Below are 23201 nucleotides of genomic sequence, written 5' to 3' on the forward strand. Positions count from 1 at the left end.
AGTCGAATATGCCGTCATGTAGCCATGTTTCCGTAATGCCTATAATATGGGGGGAATGAGCAGTTACTAGACAGATGAAGTCGGAAAATTTATTGACAAGGCTTCTTGCGTTAATATTTAATACACGGAGGTCATTGGTTTTGCGACGAAGGAGTCAAGGCGGAGAGGCAGGTGCAACGCTATTTAGTGCTGTATTACGATGTACTTTCTCTAATGTATTAGTAGCGCTGTTCCAGTTATAGCGAACTTTATCAATAAATATATGGTCAAACCGTATGCGGACCGTGCACCCGTTGTTCCTAAAACTCTCAGACGCTTCCCAAAGTTTCTTGCGGGTATTCCGGACACGTAGTGAAAAATCTTCCGAAATACGGTAATCGGTTTCCTTTAGCCTGTGACCACTTTTTAATACAGAAACTTTCTCCCGATAGTCCAGAAGTTTCATAATCACGGGTCGCGGACGGTCACGTGAACGCCTTCCAAGACGATGGCATCTTTCTATTTGAGGACAGCTCATTTTAAGTTTATCCTCAAACCATTTCGCAATGTCTGAGGACAGGCGTTCATTACCTTCATCGGAGGATTCTGGCAGACCATGTAAGATTAAATTGTTCCTTCGAGCACGGTTTTCTAATTCATCATTTTTAGTTGAAAGGTTGTGAATTTCGTTTGTTAGACGTGCGAGTTCACTGTTAAGGCTGTCGCTTGGGACGGCAGGCTTATGTGACGAGGACTCCAGAGTGGCCAGACGCGATTCGATAGTCTCAAAACGTGTATTAACAGATTGTTGAAAGTTCTTAATTTCGGCGATATCCTCAGCTAATTTTTTCTGCCCGTTCAAAAGCTCAGCGAGCATTTCAGACACCGATGGTTGATCGTCAAAACCTTGCGAAAGGCTCGGATTTTTTTGGGAGCGAGGACCAGGATTGCTTTCAATGTCACCACTCTGTAACAATCTACTAATACAAACAGCAAGCTGCGAGTACAAAGAAATATAAGCAAAGCATCTGCGAGAATGGTGTGGGCAAGGGAGCAGCAGTAAGAATCGGTCATCAGAGCGAATGCAGCGGGCATTCTGAAAGTAACATACCTGCGTAAGAAATAGGCAGCGGGTAAGCATGATGCTCGTACTGCTGCCACCTTGCCCACTGAAGAAGGAAGGATCCGGCTGGGAATATATAGGCATGATCGTTGACGTCATGGGACTGGGCTTGATTGTGAGTGGACGGTTCAGTGTTCCAGCTATGCCAGGGCTCCGGGCACGTGTGGTGGCGGTCAGATCAAGAGAGTCATCCGGAAGGGAGATAGGACAGTTCGTACAGCTGCCAGCGGAATCACCCAGGGATCTTGATGATGGCGGCGAGTGCACGAGAGCTGTGACGTCAGGAGAGATGACCGCAGCACATTCGAAGTGGCAACAAGCGAGGAAAGCGATCTGCGTAAGAAATAGGCAGCGGGTAAGCATGATGCTCGTACTGCTGCCACCTTGCCCACTGAAGAAGGAAGGATCCGGCTGGGAATATATAGGCATGATCGTTGACGTCATGGGACTGGGCTTGATTGTGAGTGGACGGTTCAGTGTTCCAGCTATGCCAGGGCTCCGGGCACGTGTGGTGGCGGTCAGATCAAGAGAGTCATCCGGAAGGGAGATAGGACAGTTCGTACAGCTGCCAGCGGAATCACCCAGGGATCTTGATGATGGCGGCGAGTGCACGAGAGCTGTGACGTCAGGAGAGATGACCGCAGCACATTCGAAGTAGCAACAAGCGAGGAAAGCGATCTGCGTAAGAAATAGGCAGCGGGTAAGCATGATGCTCGTACTGCTGCCACCTTGCCCACAGGATCTAGTTCGTTAACTTGTGCCCGCCTGGAAGGTAATGAGACGGATATTATATAACGATTGAAGCAGCGGTGTTAAACGACTCACCCTTATTGCCGTTGTCAGCCGCAGCAAAATCCAGCTCCCGTTTCGATGCAGACCTGTTCCGAATGGCTCACGACCGAAACCCAACTGCCGGGCTTACATGTCCGCTTGCAAACACGTAACTTCACCCCAAGTTACATCGAAGCGCAAGAAACTAGTTTTAGAAACAAAGAAGCAACCAGTCTTGAGCGTACGAACGAATGAATCCGTGCCGCCGTGCACTCGGAAATACCGGTAAAAATTTTAAATCCAGGCCAGAGGTCACGTGCAAGATCGATGATGCTGAATGCTATTTGCGTTTATAATGGCGAAGAAACAATAAACTTACTAACAAAGAGTACAATATCTAATTAGCAATGATAATTTTGCCCTGTTTTTATGTAAAAGAAAATGCTTCGGTAATTGTAAGAGAAAGTTTGTAAGATAAAATTGTGCTTATTACGACGCCTCTACCGGGAAATGTTGGAACTAACGAACGCATCCCGAGGTGATGCTACTAGGTCGGCTTTGTTAGCAGCGGCGCGCGGTCGATTTTTTCGCCCTCTGTGGCCATTTGTTGAACTTGAGAGTGTGCCACCCCTGGCTTCGCCATCTGCCGTATTCTCTCCGGTCACCAGTATCAAATCAGCTTCAGAGGTTGCTGAGCCTTGACATCAACGAGCGCATCGATGCTTCTGAATGGGTGTCCCCCATTGGTGGTGTTAACAAGAAAGATGGTAGCATCAGGATATGCGTAGACCTTCGAGAGCCGAACAAAGCTATTGTTCCAGACAGTGTCCCATTGCCCCATACAGAGGAGCTGCTTCACGCTTTGGTAGGCGCTACACACTTCTCCAAACTTGACTTGGCTTCGGCTGAACATCTTGAAGGGGCAGCGCAAAAAGACGATGACAGAAGGCAGGAAACACACAGGACAGCGCTGAACTCACAACTAACTTTATTCGAAGGCATACATACACTTATGTACACAACCCATAGCCACGTGCTCTCCCGTCCATGGGGTCATTATCAGTGCGCAGGCAAAAAAAAACACGAAACACCATTTAATCTAATGCTACGTTATGAAGCGGCTTAAAAATTCAAATTCACTATCATGCAAGTTTATCGATGGCATGCTTACACAACGCGACCCTTTTTTTCTGATATAGAAGGCCTCAATAATCTCCCTCGTAGTGTGATTTTTGTGCGTGGAAAGTATTGTGGTGTTTTTATATATTGGAGTGCACCCATGCTCAGAGCAATGCCGCGCGACATGCGAGTAGGCATTACCCGTTAGTGAGCGCCTATGTTCAGATAATCTAATATTGAGGCAGCGACCTGTTTGACCTATGTATACGTGACCGCAGGAAAATGGAAGTTCGTAAACGACTCCCATTCTACAGTGCACAAACGGGGAATTATGCTTAATAGTGCAGCCTTTCCCAGCATGAGTGGAGGCAGCCTGGGCCAATTTCCTATCGATCTTACCACAAATTTTGATCAACTTGTTAGGGGCGGAAAAAACAACCTTTATATCAAATCTGCCTGCTATATTCCTGAGATTATGTGATAGTTTATGTACATATGGAATTACAACCAGTTTTTTCTTCTTGTCGGCATGCTCAGGATTATTCATTCTTGTGTGTGCTGCTAGTTTTACACGTTTGACAAGCTTCTGTACTGTCATGCGGATAGCATCCTCTCGAAAACCTGCCGCTCTCAAACGTTCCAGTTGTGTTAAACTCTTAGACGTCTTGTGAAAACACGATTTAGAGAGTGCGGAAAATAGAACCGAAAACGCAATGCCGTTTTTTACCGCCTTGGAATGTGCGAAGTGAAAATTTAAAAGTGGTTTTTCTGACCTTGGGCAATACATCCAGCACGCATGCGTGTCAGTTAGCTTGAGCCTAGTATCTAAAAATTGTAGTTCATTCTTATCGGGCACTTCATGTGTGAAAACTAATCCTGAGCCACATTTGTGGAATATTTGAAGTATATTATGAACCATTTGTTGGAAATTAGTACTCTTCACAAAGATCAGAAAATCATCAACATATCTTAGCACTTTCAATGTTCGGTCATCTAGGTTACTTTCTATATTTCTGTCTATGCTACCTAGGAAAATGTTAGTTAGTACAGGTGCAACCTTGGACCCAATGCAAATTCCAGATTTTTGTCGGTATAAATTTCCTTTCCATTCAACAACAGTTGAAGCTAAATAAAAAGAGAGAATCTCGAGAAAACTGCTGACTGATACACCACAGCTGCTGGAAAATTTAAGCTCATCATTGTCCTCGGTGATACAAAGTTTAACGCTTATCATTAGTTTGTCATGTGGAATGTTATAGTACAAGTCTTGAACATCTATGCTGAAAATGTTACAATTACCAGGATTAGATTGAATGAGGAAGCTGATAAGATCATCCGAGTTTTTTACCACAAACGGATCTCTGATCACCAATGATTGCAAATGCCTTTGTAAGTATCCCGAGACCACTCGCTGCCAAGTATCCTTTTCCGTGACTATTGCTCGAAATGGAATGTCCGGTTTGTGGGTCTTTGCTGCGAAGAATATGTCCAAATTAAGATTTTTAGCCTTTTTTACTGACGAAGCTATTTGCTCTAGGTTGTGGTTGTGCAGCAGCGACAGTGCGCGCTTCTTAACTTCAGCGGGTTTTAGATCTATCGCTCTGAAATTGTTTTCTATTGCATCTTGCGCTTTTTTGCAGAAGATATTCTCTGGCACTACAACAAAAAAGCCTTCCTTATCAGAGGTCAAAATATGAAGGTTTCTACTCGCAGCATAATCTACTCAATTGTTTACAGTCTTATTTTTCGAGCACCTCGCTCCTGATCGTCCCAGCGCGTCCACACACTCTGCTATGAAGCGTGGTCTTTCTTCGTCGGACCCCCGGTGGGTGACTGTCCTAGCCATAGTGACCTTCTCCGCCGGGGTGAAGCTTGGCTCGTAGGCGAATTTCGGGCCGAGACCAAGGGTTCTTCTGTGCTCTTCTGGTAGACTCTCGTCGCCAAGAACCAACACTTTTGCTTCGGGCATCCTCTTCTTTTGTGGTTTTGGAAGGGTAGGCCAAGCGCTGTTCCACAACCAGTCGGCTATATGATAGTATGTCTTACGCCACTCCAGGAAATCCCTTCTGCTCTTGCCTTTGTCATTTTCCTGCCAGCAGGCTGTACGGAGACAATCTTTGAGGTATCGGGCTTGATTCATCCATTCTGCGCGCAGGAGTCTGCAGATCCTTTTGGTATGACCAGTCGATGGTTGTAGGTAGCCGCTCAACGACTGCACTTCTTGGGGGCACAAAGCGTATCGAGCGTGCCATGAAAGAATCCTGCTTTTGGCCTTCTATATCAGAAAAAAAGGGTCGCGTTGTGTAAGCATGCCATCGATAAACTTGCATGATAGTGAATTTGAATTTTTAAGCCGCTTCATAACGTAGCATTAGATTAAATGGTGTTTCGTGTTTTTTTGCCTGCGCACTGATAATGACCCCATGGACGGGAGAGCACGTGGCTATGGGTTGTGTACATAAGTGTATGTATGCCTTCGCATAAAGTTAGTTGGGAGTTCAGCGCTGTCCTGTGTGTTTCCTGCCTTCTGTCATCGTCTTTTTGCGCTGCCCCTTCAAGATGTTCAACCAGTACCAACTCGCCCAAATGTCGATCCTTCTTGGCTTCGGCTTACCATCAGGTTCTCTTGCACCCTGACACAGGCACGCACCCAGGAAGGGGGCCTGGGGGGGCCCGCCCCCCCCCCGGAGATCAAGTGGCATACCCCCCCCCCCCCCCCCACCCACGCCACCACTCCTCACACATTCCTAAAGCGCCGCCCGATCAATGTTGAGACTTGGCAGCTGTTCATCGGTCAGCATTATGCTGCCTTTTTCACTCCTTTTAGATGGCGGTAGTTATCGGCGTCTCTTGTAATGTGAAGGACAGTTTTCTCATAGATTCCGCACCCGCGCGAATAACTCGAGATGCGTTCAGTTGTCACCATCTATTCAACCGTCACACGCATAGCTGTTGCTTTTCTTAGTTCAACCTTCTTTGTTTAGGCTGATCCTGGGACCAGGAGAGGGATGCGGTTGTTACTCAGCTGGTCTGTACTCTCATGGAACGAGTTGCGGCCGGAGAAAACGCCAATTCCGTTTAACTTTTCCCTTTGCTTCATTATTTCCTTGAGTTACAGCTTGCCGCGACGCTGGAAGATGCCCGGAACCACATACACGGGATATGGGTTAGATAAGGTGGGAAATAAAATGATGTGAAAGAGCGTCCATCATGAAACCCTGCAATAACCCTTAAACCCATAAGAAAGATGACTGTCGCCCGTTACCTCGTCTGTTTTTCCCAAATTGTATAGCTTTTTTCGTGCAAAATTGGCAACTGGAAACAAAAATCGCAGGGAGTTGGGAAATTAAGCGATCTACTAAGGGAGATAGCCAAGGCAACAACCAAACTGCAAGCAAAAGTGAATAATAAAAAAGTTAACCGTTGTTTAAGATAATATTTACAGATCAACATCTTTTTATTTAAAAAGGAAGTAGAGAAAACGCCGCCGGAAGTGGAGAACAATTACTTGTTTTGAATGACGCTTCAACAGTTATCGGTCGAACCACCTCACGTAGCCACTTCTCTGCTGTGCTTATGTGGGTGTTTTTCTAACCTTTCGCGGTGAGTGCAGTACATCTAGAATTGCAGAGTCCTGCCCTCTACGCGGTTGTATGGGACTGGCAACCGCACAGCTTTACGCAATTCGCGGAACTGTCAAAACTGATCAACAAGGCGAAAATAACTGATATTCGAAACTATAACATGAGAAAGACTGAAGAAGCCGTGAGAAATGAACGCAGCCTGAAATCAGTAAAAAAGAAACCTGGCATAGGACAAACCATGATGTATGCACTAAAAGATAAGAAGGATAATATCATCAGCAATCTCAAAGATATTGTAAAAGCAGCGGAAAAATTCTAAGCTGAACTGTATACAGTACCCAGAGGAGTCACAATACCTCACTTAGAAACAGTAGTGAACAGGATACAGAAACTCTCCTGTTACTAGCGATGAGGTCAGAAGGGCCCTGCAAGACATGAAACGATGAAGAGCGGGAGGAGAAGGTGGAATAACAGTTGATTTAATCAAAGATGGAGAAGACATAATGCTTGGAAAACTGGCGGATCCTTATACGAAGTGTCTATCAACTGCAAGGGTCCCAGTTAAGTGGAAGAATGCAGACGTTATACTAATCCACAAAAGAGGAGACGTTAAAGAATTGAAAAAGTATGGGACCATTAGCTTGCTCCCAGTATTATATAAAATATTTACCAAAATTAATCTCTAATAGAATAAGGGCAACACTGGATTTTGTCAAGCAAGGGAACAGGCTGGCTTCAGGAAGAGATACTTTACAATGGATCACATCCATGTCATCAATCAGGTTATCGCGAAATCTGCAGAGTACAATAAGCCTCTCTATGTGGCTTATATAGATTACGAAAAGGCATTTGATTCAGTAGAGATACCAGCAATCATAGAGGCACCACATAATCAAGGAGTACAGAACGCTTACGTAAAAAGCTTGGAAAATATTGCTACATGCGTGTGGTATTTGTTTGTTTGAACGTGGCGCGTAGGAGTCCAAAAAAGAGGAGGAAGAACGAACTGCGCTCGCGCTGTGAATCTAACCGGTCAGCGCTGCAACCGTTGTTGTAAATATATTCTGTAAATATAGTTTCTCGTCTTACTGACTCGTCCTTCGCGTAAGAATATCTACAAAGGTTCTACAGCCACCTTAATTCTACACAAGAAAAGCAGGGAGATACCTATAGAGAAAGGGGTCAGACAGGGAGACACAATTTCTCCAAAGCTATTCACTGCGTGCTCAGAAGAATTCAAGCTATTAAACTGGAAAGGCTTAGTAGTAAAGATCGACGGCAGATATCTCGGCAACCTTCGGTTTGCCGATGACATTACTCTATTCAACAACAATGCAGACGAGTTACAACAAATTATTGGATACCTTAACAGAGAGAATGTCAGAGTGGGGTTGAATGTTAATATGCAGAAGATGACGATAATGATAAATAGCCGGGCAAAGGAACAAGAGATCAGGATCGCCAGTCGGCCACTAGAGACTGTGAAGGAGTACGTTTACCTAGGTAAATTAATCACAGGGAACCCTGATCATGAGAAGGAAATTCACAGAAGAATAAAAATAGGTTGGATCGCGTACGGCAGACACTGCCAGCTCCTGACTGGAAGCTTACCATTATTATTGAAAAGTAAGGTGTGCAATCAGTGCATTTTGCCAGTGCTGACATATGGGGCAGAGACTTGAGAGCAAGTTAAGGACGGCGCAAAGAGCGATCGAACGAAGATTCCTAGGCATAACGTTAAGAGAGAGAAAGAGAGTGGTTTGGATCAGAGAGCGAACGAGTATAGACGATATTCTAATTGACATCAAGAGGAAAAAATGTAGCTAGGCAGGTCATGTAATGCGCTGGTTAGATAACCGTTGGACCATTAGGGTTACAGAATGGGTACCAAGAGAAGGGAAACGCAATCGAGGACGACAAAACACTAGGTGGAGCGATGAAATTAGGAAATTCGTGGGCGCTAGTTGGAATCGGTTGGCGCAGGACAGGGGTAATTGGAGATCTCAGGGAGAAGCCTTCGTCCTGCAGTGAACATAGAACAGGCTGATGATGATGATAATTGAGGTGGTGGTGCCCCCCCCCCCCCTCCCCCGAAAGAAAATCCTGGGTACGTGCCTGCCCTGACAGCAGGGATCTGACAGCTTTCATCACTCATGATGGCCTTTTTTGTTTTAAAAGAGTTTGCTTTGGGCTGGTTTCTGCCCCAGCGGCATTTCAGAAGATGATGGCGACAATCCTTGACCGCTGCCCTGGCGTGTTGTTCTACATTGATGATGTCATCATTTTTGGCAAGACTGCAGAAGAACACCTTTCAAACTTGAAGACCGTGCTGCAAAAAGATCAAGAACGCAGGTCTGAAACTGAACAACAAACGCCTTTTCGACATTCCAGAACTTGCCTTTCTAGGGCACAAGGTCACTGCACGTGGTATCTCGCCACTTCCAGAGAAAGAGACACCATAGTTAACACACCAGGGCCAACTGATGTGGCCACCCTGCGTTCGTTCCTGGGTCTCGTAGAATACTACTCCAAGTTCGTTCCACACTTGGCACAAGTGGTTGAGCCTATGAGAGTCTTACTTCGCAAAAATGAGCCATTCATCTGGTCTGCCGAAACAGACAGCAGTTTCCAGAGGGTCAAGGAAATGCTTTCGTCGAGTACGGTCCTCCAGATGTTCGATCAGTCATTGTGTCAACCGACGCGTCCGACTGTGGGCTGGGAGCAGTCCTGCAGCAACAAAGTGGCCACGAGCTCTGCACAGTCGCTTTTGCATCTCGTACACTGTCGCCTGCGGAGAGAAAATATTCAGTTGGGGAACGAGAAGCTCTTGCGTGTATTTGGGCGTGTGAGCGATGGCACACGTACCTGTCGGGTCGCCATTTCACAATTCGAACAGACCACCAGGCACTGGTGTCCTTGCTGTCGTCACAAGGACATGGAAGACGCCCACTCCGAATCGCACGCTGGAATGCACGACTGCTTTGCTACAATTTCACTGTTGAATACCGCAAGGGGTCCACAAACACTGTAGCAGATGCACTTTCTCAGCTACCAGCACCTTCCTCGGGGGCAGAGATTGCTAAGGAGGAAGAAATTGTCTCGTTCATTGAGCCAGCCTGCGTAACTAAGGAGAAGTTCAGGCTGGCCGCCCTCGACGACACGTGCCTGGAAACCGTGAAGTCATTCGTGCTGAGTTCCTGGCCGCCAAAGAAGTTCATACCAGAAGAGGCGAAACCATTCTACGCCATTCAGAAAGAACTTTCTGTTGTCGATAACCTGCTACTGCGTTGAGAGCGCCTCGTTGTTCCGTCCTCCCTCCTGACTCAGATCATCGGCCCCGCGCACGAGACACATCCGGGTATCACGCGCACGAAGGCGCGACTGCGTGAGCGGTTCTGGTGGCCACGAATGGATAAGCAAGTGGAAACTGCAGTAAAAAACTGCCATATCTGCCTGGAGGCAGATAAGTCCGCCAAAACATCACCAGCACCGTTGCAACCTGTTGAATGGCCTGAGCAACCGTGGCAAAAGCTTGGCCTAGACATTGTTGGTCCTTTGGAGCATGCAGCTTACAACAGCAGATTTGCTGTAACGCTTGTCGACTACCATTCTAAATGGCCGGAGGTGTATTTTTGCAGCGAAGTGTCCACGAGCATCGTGAAAGACTTTTTAACAAGTGTTTTTGCCCGTGAAGGCTACCTAGAAGAGATTGTTTGTGACAATGGACCTCAGTTCACTTCGCGTGAGTTCATAACTTTCCTGCAAAACAGAGGCATCAGCCTTTCACATTCTTTGGTATACTACCCCCAAGCCAATGGGCAAATAGAACGTTTTAATCGCACATTGAAGAATTTCATTCGTTTCACTCCTCGAAAGACGACCACTCCGGCAAGCTGTCACAGAATACCTTGCCATTTACCGCTGTGCTCCCCACGCCACCACCGGGGTCGCCCCAGCAGTCCTGCTGCATGGTAGAATGCCCCGAACCAGGCTGGATGTCGTGGGTTTCTCAGCACCAGCATTTGCTGAAGACCCAGCCAAGGAGTTGGCGCGACTTCGTCAAAGGGTTAAGCATCAGCAGCAAAGCAGCAAGCACTACACGGACAAAAGGAGAGCCGCCAAGAAAACCAAGATAGCCGTAGGTGATTTTGTCCGTATAAAAAAACTGGCCATTTTGTTCAAGGGAGACTGCGCCTTTTCTTCACCAACTGAGGTGATCAAGTGGAGGGGACCAGCCTCTTTCCGACTTGGAGACGGCCGTACGTGGAATGCCTCCAAGCTTTCCAGGGTTCCGGAGAGGGGCACCTGGGAACCAGGCCCACCTGCCACGCCGCAGCTGCGGTCTCCTGATGCGCTGCAGCCCACCACGTAGCAGTTTCCTGATGCGCTGCAACCTGCCACGCCGCAGCCGCGGTCTCCTGAGGCGCTACAGCCTGCCAGTGCTGCAGCCTGCCGTGCTACAGCCTCCTCCCAGGACGCGCAGGCACTGTCTCCTGGCATACCGCAGCAGCAGTCAACGAGCCCGTCGCCAGTGCGACGTCCAACGCGGCCGACCGGAGAGCGCTGGCCACCGGCCTGGCTCCAAGACTATCAGACCAATTAGTTGGTGGTCTGACGTCGTGTACATAGGTTGTAAATATGTGTAAATAAGTACAGTGTGCATGCTTTGGGGTTTTCCTTACTAATACTTACTAACAACTAACCACTAAAGATAAGGGAGGGAGTATGTTATATTCAGTTTCGTTATTCATTTCAGTTCTTTATTCCCCAGGGGGCGCTTCTGTTCTTCATTATATGTATATTGGTTATATATGTTAAATAAATGGCTATTTTACTTCGGGACGGCTGGAGCCTGACTTCCACCTTTGGTCAATACCACACTGCTCCTATCCTCCAGATGAGTCAACTTTGCCTGCAGTGATCTCACTGTACGCTCAAGGTCATCTACACGCGAGGCTCGTTTTTAAAAGCAGCCACATGCAGCTTATTCGGCTTACTTGACATTGGTTGGTTTTTTCGCCTGGGCGTGTGCACGTAGTTGGAACTCACTGATTGAAAGAGTGAAAAATACTTTCAGGCTGCCAGGACTGCTATTCTGGTACATGAACCCATTCGCTAGAGAAGGGATAAACCAGTTTACTCTACTGATTGAGTGTAGCTATCGGGTATGCCTGGCGAGATGCAAAGCAGTGGTAAAACAGACGTTTGGGCAAGTTAGTAAGACACATTTGAAACAGGACAGCGCAGTATTCACAGGGACAAGCAGGGAGAAACGACATGGACGAGCGCCGACTTGCAACTGAAGTTTATTGCGTGGAACGAAGCATATATAACAACCCCAACCAACAGAAGAAACAAAAAAACCATACACATATTCACAATCATTCCTACACGCTGCACTGAACAGGGGAGATACCCGTAATCATCATATCCCCCCCGCTAAAAATGCCAGTTATTTGGGCTACGGCAGTCACTTCTCATCGTACTATAGCAGTTACTAACCAGCACGAGGTAGTAGGACGGTATAAGCCACATGCTCGTCGATGGTCCACCATGCCCACTGAAAGTGTACGTCTGGAGCTGTTCCTTTATAAACCGATGCGTTGACGTCACATGAAAAATAGGTAGCACCTCAAGTGAGGTGTCCCAAAACAGCGAAGGATTGGCATCGTGAAAGCAGTGATGCAGCATCGGTGTTCCTGTTGTGGTCCAAGTGCACGTGGCGAAGTTTGGTAGATAGGGATGGTCGATTGCATTTTTTGAAGACTGGTCAGGCTGCTCCTGTTCTTGTATCGTTGATCTGGCCAGGCCATGAGCAAGCACATGCACGAGGTAGCAGAACGGTTTAAGCCACGTGCTTGTCGATGGTCCGCCGTGCCCACTCCCAAGAAAGAGAGGCGTGCCCAAGAAAGAGAGGCTTAATTCCCGATCCAACTGTAGAACTGAACGTACAACAGACACCTGTGAACAAGGAACACAAGTTTTCAAGCATCATTCTTGACTCTAAGCTCACTTTCATTCCACGCATGAAATATCTCAAAGCGAAATGCCTAAAAACAATGAACCTAATGAAAATTCTGTCTCGCACAACACCGGGTAGCGACAGGAAGCGTATAATGAACCTTTACAAACGCCTTATTCTATCGCAACTGGATTATGGTGCTGTAGTATATCAAACTGGCGCCCCGAGAACACTAAGAATGCTAAATCCCGTTTACCATCTAAGTATCCGCCTGGACACTGGTACAGGGTGGTCCTTAAACGAAAGGGGACATGCGAGTGTGCGGCCTGTGCTCTGCAGAGGCTGCATAGAGTGGCAGCAACAGGCAGCAAGGGAAAGCATGTCTGCTTGTAGCGCTGTCAATTGGCGGCCAGAATAAGCGTCTATGGACTGCCTTCCACGCCAGGTGGATGCGCAACAGGCTGAGCATATGCAACGCAGTGTCTGCTGCTAGCAAGACGCACTCGATGCGCTAGCACCTTGGAAACATGGAAGGACCGCTATATATATATATATATATATATATATATATATATATATATATATATATATATATAGAGACCAAGATAAAGTAGGACATCTGCTTAAAGGAATCGCTGAAGATGTTTATAATTTTCTTATAACGAAGGAAGATCTTAGTACTCCGTCTGATCTTAGGAAACACTGCCGGGCGTTTGAAGCGCTGAAAATGAGAAGGATTGGGCCAAAGTTTGGATGCTTGGACAACGTTACTACTATTGCAAGTGTGTCCGTCCGAACCCACGACGACATCTCCTCGGTGATTCGGCAAGTGGTTAAAGAAGAGCTTGAACGCCTTAAAGTTGTTGACGACGCTCATGTGTGCCATCAGTGTGCATTTGATCATCGCTCTCGTGTGCCACCGGCCACCTTGGCACCTCAGAGTTACCGAGAACCTCGCAGGACCTATGCTGATCGTACGGAGAGCAGCAACTTGCCACCGCAACCGACAAGTCTGGGACGCCGACAAGATGCACCACAACGTTTTGTTCCGCGGGCTCTTCCCTCCTACAACCAGCCTGAGAGTACGTTTCCACCCATAACACCCATGTCACCGGTGTCACCCACGACAAGCCGCGTCTCCTGCATTTGCTACAGCTGCGGTGTGCCTGGGCACATTGCTAGGTATTGCCACCGCCGCCAGCAGCGTGCTCCACAGTTTAATTCCTACACACCCTGCGTGCCCGCTGACGAGCCCTGGCCGTATCCCAGTTCCTTCCAGCGGCTGCAGCAGGGACGCACGAACCGCAGTGACTCCCCCGTTTCCGATCGCAGCCTGACACCACCACCGACATGACAACGACGCTCTCCATCACCTCGTCGTTGCTCGTTATCACCGCCGCCGCTGGGAAACTAGCTGGTGCGACCGACGGGGGTGAGGCCGCAATATGTTCATCTTCATCAAGACCCCCTTGTGTAAAATTGTTTAAAAACAAAGTGTGCGTTTTAGTTGACAATATGAGTGCTTTTGCTTTAGTTGACACCGGGGTGGCAGTTTCTCTTATGAGCCTGTCCTTCAAAAATCGTCTTGGACAAAAAGTTATGTTTTCTTGGGATCGGAACGCTACCTTTCGTGGAGTTGGTGGGGAAACGTTACGCCCACTTGGGGTCTGTTCTGTTTCAGTTACGATAGGGGACCAGACATTTCGAAGTGAATTTACTGTGCTTGAATGTACAACGCATGACATTATTTTAGGAATTGATTTCTTGCGTGAGTGGGGGGCAACTTTGGATTGTGGCAGGGACGCGATTTCTCTTCGCCGCAACGCACGAACTTAATGACAGATAGTACCAGTGATGCCGCCGGCGTTCTCTCCGTGTCACAAGATGTGTGCTTGCCCCCTCAGACTGCAATGTTTGTACCTGTGAATACTTCTCGCCCCCGAACAGGTTCTTGTTGTGGTTTAGCCGAGCCCGACTATAACAGTGCGCTCAAGAAAAATGCGATAGTCCCTTGCTCCCTCCTTGTCACCACTGATGGTTGGACTCGTTTGTGGACAGCGAACGTTTCAACCCAATCCATAACATTGCCACTAGGACTTAAACTGGCATGTTTTGATGAACAAGCCATTGTCAGCGTCGGAACGGTCGAAATGTCAACTGCCGAAAAGAAATTCAACCCCAATTCCAACCATGATCATTCTGCTTACTTTAAGTGCATGATTAACAAGTCGCTGTCTTCTAGTGAGCTGTGTCTGCTGGAAGCTGTGCTCGCTCGCTACGCCACAGTGTTTGATTTTGCTCAAGGCCAACGAGCGTCCCCTACACCACCGGCGTCTCGTATGCAACACCGCATCCATACAGGGCAAGCAACGCCAATTCGTCAGAAGCCCTACCGCGTTTCACCTTCAGAGAGAAAAGTAATCGCCGAGCAGGTCGAAGAGATGTTACAGAAAGGAGTGATCCAGGAATCATGTAGCCCTTGGGCTGCTCCTGTGATCCTAGTGAAGAAAAAAGACAACTCATGGAGATTCTGTGTGGACTATCGCCGCCTAAATACCGTCACAAAGAAAGACGTGTAGCCCCTACCACGAATAGATGACGCCGTCGACTGCCTCCACTCCGCGTCGTATTTCTCTTCTGTTGATTTACGGTCAGGATATTGGCAAATCCCCATGCACCCCTCAGACAAGGAGAAGACAGCCTTCGTGACACCTGACGGTCTCTTTGAGTTCAATGTTATGCCCTTTGGCTTATGCAACACTCCAGCGACATTCGAGCGATTTATGGATACCATGCTCTGCGGACTCAAATGGGAAATTTGCATGTGCTATTTAGACGACGTCATTATCTACGGCCGGACATTTCACGAGCACAATCAGCGCCTGTCAATCGTTCTTGACTGTATCCAGCAAGCTGGCCTTATTTTCAACTTGAAGAAATGTCATTTCGGTGAGCGTCAAGCCCTCGTACTAGGCTTTCTGGTCGACAAAGACGGCATACGACCAGACCCTGAAAAGATAGCAGCGGTTCGCGACTTTCAACAGCCACAAAAGGTGAAAGATCTGCGAAGCTTTTTGGGCCTTTGCTCATATTTCCGGCGCTTTATCAAGAATTTCGCACAGCTTGCCTCTCCCCTCACGTCTCTCCTTCACAAAGACACACAATACTTGTGGACTGCTGACTGCGAGTTGGCGTTTCAACAGCTGAAATTTTTGTTGACTTCTGGACCGGTACTGCAGCATTTTGATCCGGAGGTGTCAACTGAGCTGCACACTGACGCCAGCGGTGCGGGTGTTGGCGCTGTGCTTGTTCAACTCTGCGATGGCCGTGAGCATGTAATTGCCTACGCTAGTCGGACACTTACAAAAGCGGAGACAAACTACACCGTTACTGAACTCGAGTGCCTAGCAGTTGTATTCGCCATTCAGAAGTTCCGTCCGTATCTACATGGCCGCACATTCACGATAGTGACTGACCATCATTCACTCTGTTGGCTGGTTGGGCTGCGTGACCCGTCTGGTCGGTTGGCCCGCTGGGCTTTGCGCCTTCAAGAGTACAGCTTTTCCGTTAACTACAAGAGTGGGCGTTGTCACACGGACACGGTCCTACTTTGTCTTTGTCTGTCATGGTAGCGCTGACGATTCCGCATAATTTCAGAACAGCCTCTAGCTACGTTGTACACGTTTCGCCAGGTAATTGAGCTCGTTGGGAAAGCGTCTGCTCCGTCTTCTTTTTCTTAGAGATCGGGTCCCCGAAGCACTTGGTGAATTCTTCTACAAAATTGTCCCAGCTTGTCAGAACGCTCTCGTGGTTTTCAAACCAGAGGAGCGCGGTTCCAGTGAGAAAAAAAACCACATTATCGAGCTGCTTCATAGTGCTCCAGTGGTTGTGGCGACTCAGTCTGTTGTAGTGTTTAAGCCAGTCATCGATGTCTTCGTTCGCCTTCCCCGAAAGGGTGGGTGGCTCTCGCAGCGGTGTCCAGTAGCCAGCCTGACCTGCGTGATTGCTGTCTGGTCCGCCACAGGTGGGGTCATCACTGCCTTCTCCAGAATCGGCCATGTCCGCTGCTTGTGGTTGTAATCCGGCCAAGCGCCTACTCCGTCAGACAGTTGGTAGAGCTGGGTCGTCCAGGATCGTCTAAGATTTACCCAGCACCTCCAGCAAAGATGTTACGAATGATGTTTATTTACAGGGTGAAATGAGGTCCGAGATGGAAGCTACAGGCCAGGCCCAGCCGGCGCCGAGTACCCCGAGATCACGCGCGCACACTCTACTTCTTCTTTCTCTGCCTCAGTCGCGCAGTGCTGTGACAATATATATGTATGCCCGCTAGTTAATGGGCACTCCCAACGTATCTTAATGGTAAGCATTCTTTAGCGAGTACCGCAGCAAGATCTGTCCGTCCGCCACGCGAAAAGTGTAATACCTTGTATCTGCAGAAAAATGCGCAGTGTGCGAAGTTACAACATTTCATCATTATAATAATGTAAATGTAGGTGATTGGTAGCTTTATAAGTGATGAGGAACAATTGAAAAAAGATTGATTAGAGAGAATAACCATAGAGATACATAGGGCCCACAGAAAATGCATGGGGAAGCCTATAGTAGGGGTGGGCCAACTTGAAATTTGGGTGTAGGCCAACATAACTTTGGGAGTGGCCCAATTTAAATTTTGGAATGCGCCAACTTAAAATTTGGAGATGGGCCAACTTAAAATTTGGGGATGGGCCAACTTAAATATTGGGGTGGGCCAACTTGAAATTTTGGGGGTGGGTCAGCTTGAAATTTGGAGAAATTTGGGGGTAGGCTTATGCACACTTTGACAACTCCAGTAGAGTTTCTGCATACTTGTTTGCAGTACGGAGCCCTGGCTACTCACTCCCCCTATAGCATGAATAAACCTCACCAGATTTGGAGTGCTTTAGGAGAGAAGTGCACTAAAGTAAAACTTCAGCTTAGGTAAATAAACGTAATTATTTTATTTATTATTCAGGCTTAGTTATGTCTATAATGACGATGTTTGCCTAATTATTTAATTAATGAACCTTAAAGTTATGGCAAAGGTGTTTGTAATTCATAATTAATATTACTTAATTAGGCCTATCTAATCTCAATGTACACTTAATTCTTGATTAGGCTCCGTTGATTTAGCCTTCGTAAGTTTTGATTAGTCTAATAACTTAACATAAATTGATTTTAATTAGCCTCAGTATTCCTAATCACTCTCAATTAATTGCCATTACACTAAACAGTTTTTATTGTAACTAATCTTGTCAGTCTTTATTAACCTTACACACACTTATACCTCACAGTACTCACTATATATAGTCAAAATCATAAATCTCATTAGTTGTACGTCATCATAAGGCATTCTCATATACACCTCCGTAGGACCTCATGTATACCTATGCATGCAGTGCATCGTCTCATGTGTTACAGACAGAAAAACGGACGGGCAGACGGACGGACAAAGTTCCGAGGGAAGAAGCCCTAAAATGCTTACGCATTAATATAGGTACGCCAGGAGTACCTAATAACTACCGGGCTCTCCCACGTTTCCAGTGCACTTGCGTATCCAACGCGGTTTGCTAGTAGCAGACGTGCTGCAGGCCCCGCTGTTTGCGCAAGTCATGCGAGGAGGGGGGGGGGGGGGTTCCAGTTATTTTGGTGCATAAATACTCAAATGCGAACTCTGGGAACATTTGTGCTATGTCTCGCTTACCTTTTAAACTAAGTGGAGGCCTCTGCTGTAAGGTTCACTAGTTTGGACTTGGTTCAGTGAGTGGAACAGATAGTCTCACGCACGTATTTGCAAGCACTACTTTGTCGTTGTCTGAGCCACTTTCCTCACCCCTTGAACCTGAGAAGCTGCTTTGTGAGGTGCAATTTTCTCAAAAAGGAAAGGCATGTTAATAGTAGCGCAGAAACATTTTATTTTTCCCAAACATCTTAATTGCCTTTCCATCTATCGCTACGGAACAACAAGAAATTGTTCACTTGCTGTCTGGTGTTGTGTGTGCTGCCTTTGTTGTGCCATCCGCTACACAGATGATGCACTCAATGGGAGCTGGAGGAATGATGTCGCTCAGACTTCCGGTCAAATTTGCCGATGTTGGCGGAGAGGTTTAGACTGCTCGGGGGGGTGATCTCAGATCGAGGCCAACTCTCGGGCTGCCATTGGAATAGATTTGCTTGCTCCGAAAAGAGCAGGAACTTTTGATCCAGCAGTGTTCCAGATCTGCCATTGGAATTCAGCGCCAGAATGGCCCAATGTGAGTGCTCAGTGGTTATGTAAATATACTGTGGAGTACAAAGTCATGGGATCGACAGTGGCTGCTTTCCAATGGCGGTGAAGTGTGAAAACGCTCTTATGCTGAGCTCTGGGTGCACGTTAAAGAACACCAGGCAGTCAAAGTTAATCTGGAGCCCCCCCCCCCCCCCCCCCCTCGCTAGTCATTGTGGCTTTGAGACCTACAATCGCAAGAAAAACAAGTTTATTTGAGGCTTGAAAAACTGACCTCTATGTGCCATACAGTGCTCGTCTCGGAATAGTGCCGAAGGTGAGTGCTGGTGATTGCCTTTGCAGATGTTTCAGGCGAGTTCCCAAGGGTGTACAACTCGGAAGATGTGGAGGCTGGCTGGTTTGATTGGTGGGAGACTAATGGCATTCATGCCCCGTGCAAAAATGCGGTGAGTTGCGAGGTGACACGCTCCACTACACTAGACCATAGAGGGAGATATGGTGGCTGCAACTGATCAGCCTCACTAAAAATTCTAGCTCACACAAATATTGACTTTGTGTCTATGAAAATTTGGCAATTTCTTGCTGTCTTTTGTTTTGATTATATAAGTCACTAACTGAATGAGTTGGCTGAAAAGCTAGGTTTTCCTCATGAGGCTCAGTAGTCTTGAGCCTGTAATATGTACAGGCTCTTTTCCTCTGATTCTATTATTAAGTTCTTATCATCCGTCCCACCTAGGACAAACAGAATGAAAGAAAGAAAATAATTGTTACAAAATATGGTCTCTTGTGTTTCCCTAAAAGTAGAAGAGCTATTCTTTACTCTAGCATCAGTCTACGCTTGAAAAGTCATTGCAAGTATGGCACCTGCGAAGGTAATAGAATATTGAAATATGAAAAGCATGGAGGGAAAAAAGATGTGAAGGTAGGGAGGTTAGCCAGTGTAAATACCAGGTGTCTACCCTGTTCTGGAGGATGGAATGAAGAGAGTTGGAGTGAAAAAAGAGATAAAAAAAAAACATTCCTCAATGTAACATGGTGAAGTGCACTACAATATTTAGAGTCGGTCAGATAGTGTGCAAGTCAAGAGTGGTAAGTGTTTATATTTTAAGCCTTCTGTGTCAAACTTTGTCTGGACCAGTGTCCTAGGATTCACTCGTTCATCAAGGGGCAATCGTCCAGTTTATCAAGTGCAGCCAAAAGCCCTTTTCTAGCCACATTGTATTGTAACGAACACAGTCACAGAGGAAGGTGGCTGTAGTGTATATGAACAGCTTGCCTTGTTTTTCTGCTTTTTTCTTTTTGTAATGCAGAGGATGTGCATCACAAAGTGCATTAGAAATAGATCCACTGAAGGGTTCTTGAAATTAAAAATATGTCATTCTACCAGCGAAACAAACTCTTGAGTGAAGGGAGCTATGACTGTGTTATGAGTCATGTTTACATGTTTTTGACATTGAACACTGCTGTGTTGCTGCTTTCTTTATATTTTTCGTGCAGAAGGAAGAAGGCACATTCAGCATGGTGTTGCCCCCGCCAAACATCACCGGTGATTTGCATCTTGGCCATGCATTGACTGTCACCATACAAGACACACTGGTGCGCTGGTATGAGGCGCATCTCTGATCATTTGTAAGACTACTGGCAACAGGGAGTTCATTTTGTAACAATCCATTTCAGTTTCCATTTTTATTTTCTTACCATCTGTCAGGACAGGGTATTGGCGATAACGGCAAGCATCCAGGAAAATGAAGAAGGTGAAATAGAAAATGAAATGATTGTTCCAAAGTATGGCCTCAAACGATAGGCATACATCACAATGCAAGCCTAATTATTTTATGAGAGCGAACTCAACTCAGCAGTGTTAAATTTCATTTACAATAACTCAGCTCAGCAGGGCGTCTATGTTTTGGTCATCCAATCAGGAAGATGAAAAATTGGTTGCTGTTTAAACTTGGATAAGGACATTTGCACGAGCCTGGACGCAATATTGTTGTTGCTGACAAAATTTTTTGTTGTGCACTCTTTGACCTAATGTGCGACTGCAATTGACGTTATTGTGCCAAGGTTCAGGGCACATTCAGCAGACACATGTAGAAGCTTTGCAAGGTAAAGCTGTAGATTGTCAAACGCCACTACCATCTTCCTTGCTGTACAAATTATTGGTTTGTCTTACAGGCTCGTCATCACTATTGCCTTTGTTGACATCTTAGTCCGTTTCGCCCTAGATGACTTTTTGGAAATGTCGTCAGTCGTCAGTTCCATTTACGTCATCCCACCATCACGAACTGCAATGCATTCGTCAGCCATAATTACACCCGCTGCTGTGTTACAACAACCAGTGCACGAGATGAGCGACTTTTGGAGCAGGGCAGCATGACTGTAACACTCGCTGACATTGGCGTGCTCTCCAAATGCGTTGCTGCTGCTGCTGCTTTTTGTGCTAGTATCGAGCGCAGTTCATTTGCGTCTGCGTGTGCCCGTGGTGGCACCTCTTACAGAGCGTTCGGTGTAAAGCAACAATTTAGCTGTTGGGAGCGCCTAAATTTCTTTGTTGTACAGGTGAATTCGTTGTAGTGGTCTTCATTGTAGAGGCATTCACAATACTACCTAGGAAAGATAGGAATTCTGCCGGGTCATAATTAATGTTTTGTTATGCGAGTCATTTTGCTGTAGACTCTGCACTTCCTTGCTGTGTGGAACAATGGGCGGCGGGCACTGGTGCTTTGTGCCTACACATAGCCTTTTGACCACTGGTGTTGTGCTGCCAGACGTGCCCTTGACTGCAAGAGTCATTAAAACATGGAATTCGTCACGAAAAAAAAGAAAGAAAGAAAAGAAAAGCAAGGAAGCAAATGCCCAAGGCTGGGTGCTAAAGCCACAGAAAATTTTATCTTCGCATGGCTGCTATGCTCTAGATAATTTTTTTGACGGGCGTACACAGCAGGGTTTATGAGAGCAGTAGTGCTGAATGTTTGTCGTCTGCATCCACTGTTATGCCAATGCATCCAGGCATAGCTGGCCCTGCAAAAGCCTGCATGTTGAGTGACCCACCCTCCTTGGTCAGCATTCTGACCCCTTTAATTTCTTTTGAGTGTGCAGGTGGGCAGTCACAAGTCACTTTCCAAATTTATCCTACTGTTTAAGGGCATGCCAAATCGAGGTGCCAAGTTGAGCTTGATGCATTTTCGGCGATCGAGCCATATCGACATTGACTTTATCGTTGATTGATTCCACACTGCCGCGAAAGAAACAAATGTTATGCTGGCGGTTTGCGGCCAACGAACGGTGCCCAGTGGTTGAAACGTCATATTAGGAGCGCGTGGCTACCATCATTGCTTGTGCCAGCAAGAAGTGCCGGCAGCCACGTCAATCGTCAAACCAATCCAACCAATTGTCAAAATGATTGCAGTGCCTGCATCTCCAGTGGTGGGCCTCGCGCCCAATACAGGGAGCTTTGGATTAGTGGTTCCGCACATTCCATTCCAGCTGCGACTACGGGAAGACCACGATTAGTGCGTACACCTGAGTAAGAAGCTGCCTACCGCAAAAGCAAAAATGAGGTGAAAGAATGGTGAAACAAAAGATTTACAATATACATAGCATGCAGGTGACGTCACATCCGCTGCTTCGGCTACTTTCCGCCATCTTGGGGTACCTTATCAACAGGCGCGCGCATAGGCCTATAGGTTCCCCAACATGGCGCTGCCGTAAACCGGAAGTTCCGGAGTATCATTGAATGACGTACGTGCATACTATGTATAGACTACTTGTGAAGTTTGACTTGCATGGTGTAACACTTGGAGCAACCAACACAGCTTCGCTGTTCGACCATCATCACGGACTGGAAGGGACGGTGATTTTAAATATTTTTGGTTCGCTTGTGCCGAGCCACAACCTTGAAGGGGAAAAATTTTATGGAGCAGCATAAGCTCGGCTTTATGCAATGCATTTTAGCTAGCGAAAAAAGTGACGAGCTTCTCTGCCAGCCACAGTATGCCAAAACCATAGCCTCCAAGATCATCTCACATTGTGTTGAAGGGGCAACAACCTCCTTTTAACCCTTGACAATCCAAGCACCATTCCACGTGAAGAAAAATGAGTATAACTGTCCTCCTTTATTTTTGGCCATGAAGAGTACATTTGTGTATGAAATAACAATGGAATGTTGTTTGAATTAAAACACAGTAATTAATTGCCAATTTCCCGAGCTATCCAGAACAGAAGCTTCACTGCAGCATAGCAAAAATACCACTCTAGGCCTTGCATCAAGTTTGCAGCGCATATTCAGGTATCGAACTCAGTGTATAAAAAATGATATGTGTGACTTTGTGGGGTTACAGGGACACTAAATGTAAATAATAACTTGAGGATAACTTCTTTTTGGGCGAGTTGGTGTTCTCTTAACATGATGCTTTTTAG

General features: G+C 46.6%; 2 protein-coding genes across 2 annotated transcripts in view; one reads left to right on the forward strand and one right to left on the reverse strand.

Moving 5' to 3' along the window:
* Positions 1-23201, forward strand: part of LOC139053563 (valine--tRNA ligase-like) — a 50185-nt gene that overhangs the window by 21740 nt on the left and 5244 nt on the right. Inside the window, exons 3-4 of the mRNA XM_070530493.1 lie at positions 19125-19228; positions 20280-20386. Of these exons, the coding sequence (XP_070386594.1) occupies positions 19125-19228; positions 20280-20386 (211 nt within the window). The remainder of the gene's footprint in view (positions 1-19124; positions 19229-20279; positions 20387-23201) is intronic.
* Positions 155-1120, reverse strand: LOC139053562 (uncharacterized). Its single transcript, XM_070530492.1, has 2 exons — positions 1091-1120; positions 155-976 (listed from the first exon to the last, which is right to left on the reverse strand). Exons 1-2 carry the CDS (start codon positions 1118-1120, stop codon positions 155-157), a joined length of 852 nt encoding a protein of 283 aa, XP_070386593.1.

The sequence above is a fragment of the Dermacentor albipictus genome, unplaced genomic scaffold, assembly GCF_038994185.2.
Source record: "Dermacentor albipictus isolate Rhodes 1998 colony unplaced genomic scaffold, USDA_Dalb.pri_finalv2 scaffold_152, whole genome shotgun sequence".
Taxonomy (NCBI): domain Eukaryota; kingdom Metazoa; phylum Arthropoda; class Arachnida; order Ixodida; family Ixodidae; genus Dermacentor; species Dermacentor albipictus.

Bases quoted from the DNA above. Each gene is read 5' to 3' on its own strand.
- LOC139053562 (XM_070530492.1), bottom strand. From the start codon at position 1,120: ATGCTTACCCGCTGCCTATTTCTTACGCAG. The intron at 977-1,090 runs GTATGTTACTTT...TTGTACTCGCAG, and splicing joins GCTGCCTATTTCTTACGCAG to CTTGCTGTTTGTATTAGTAG.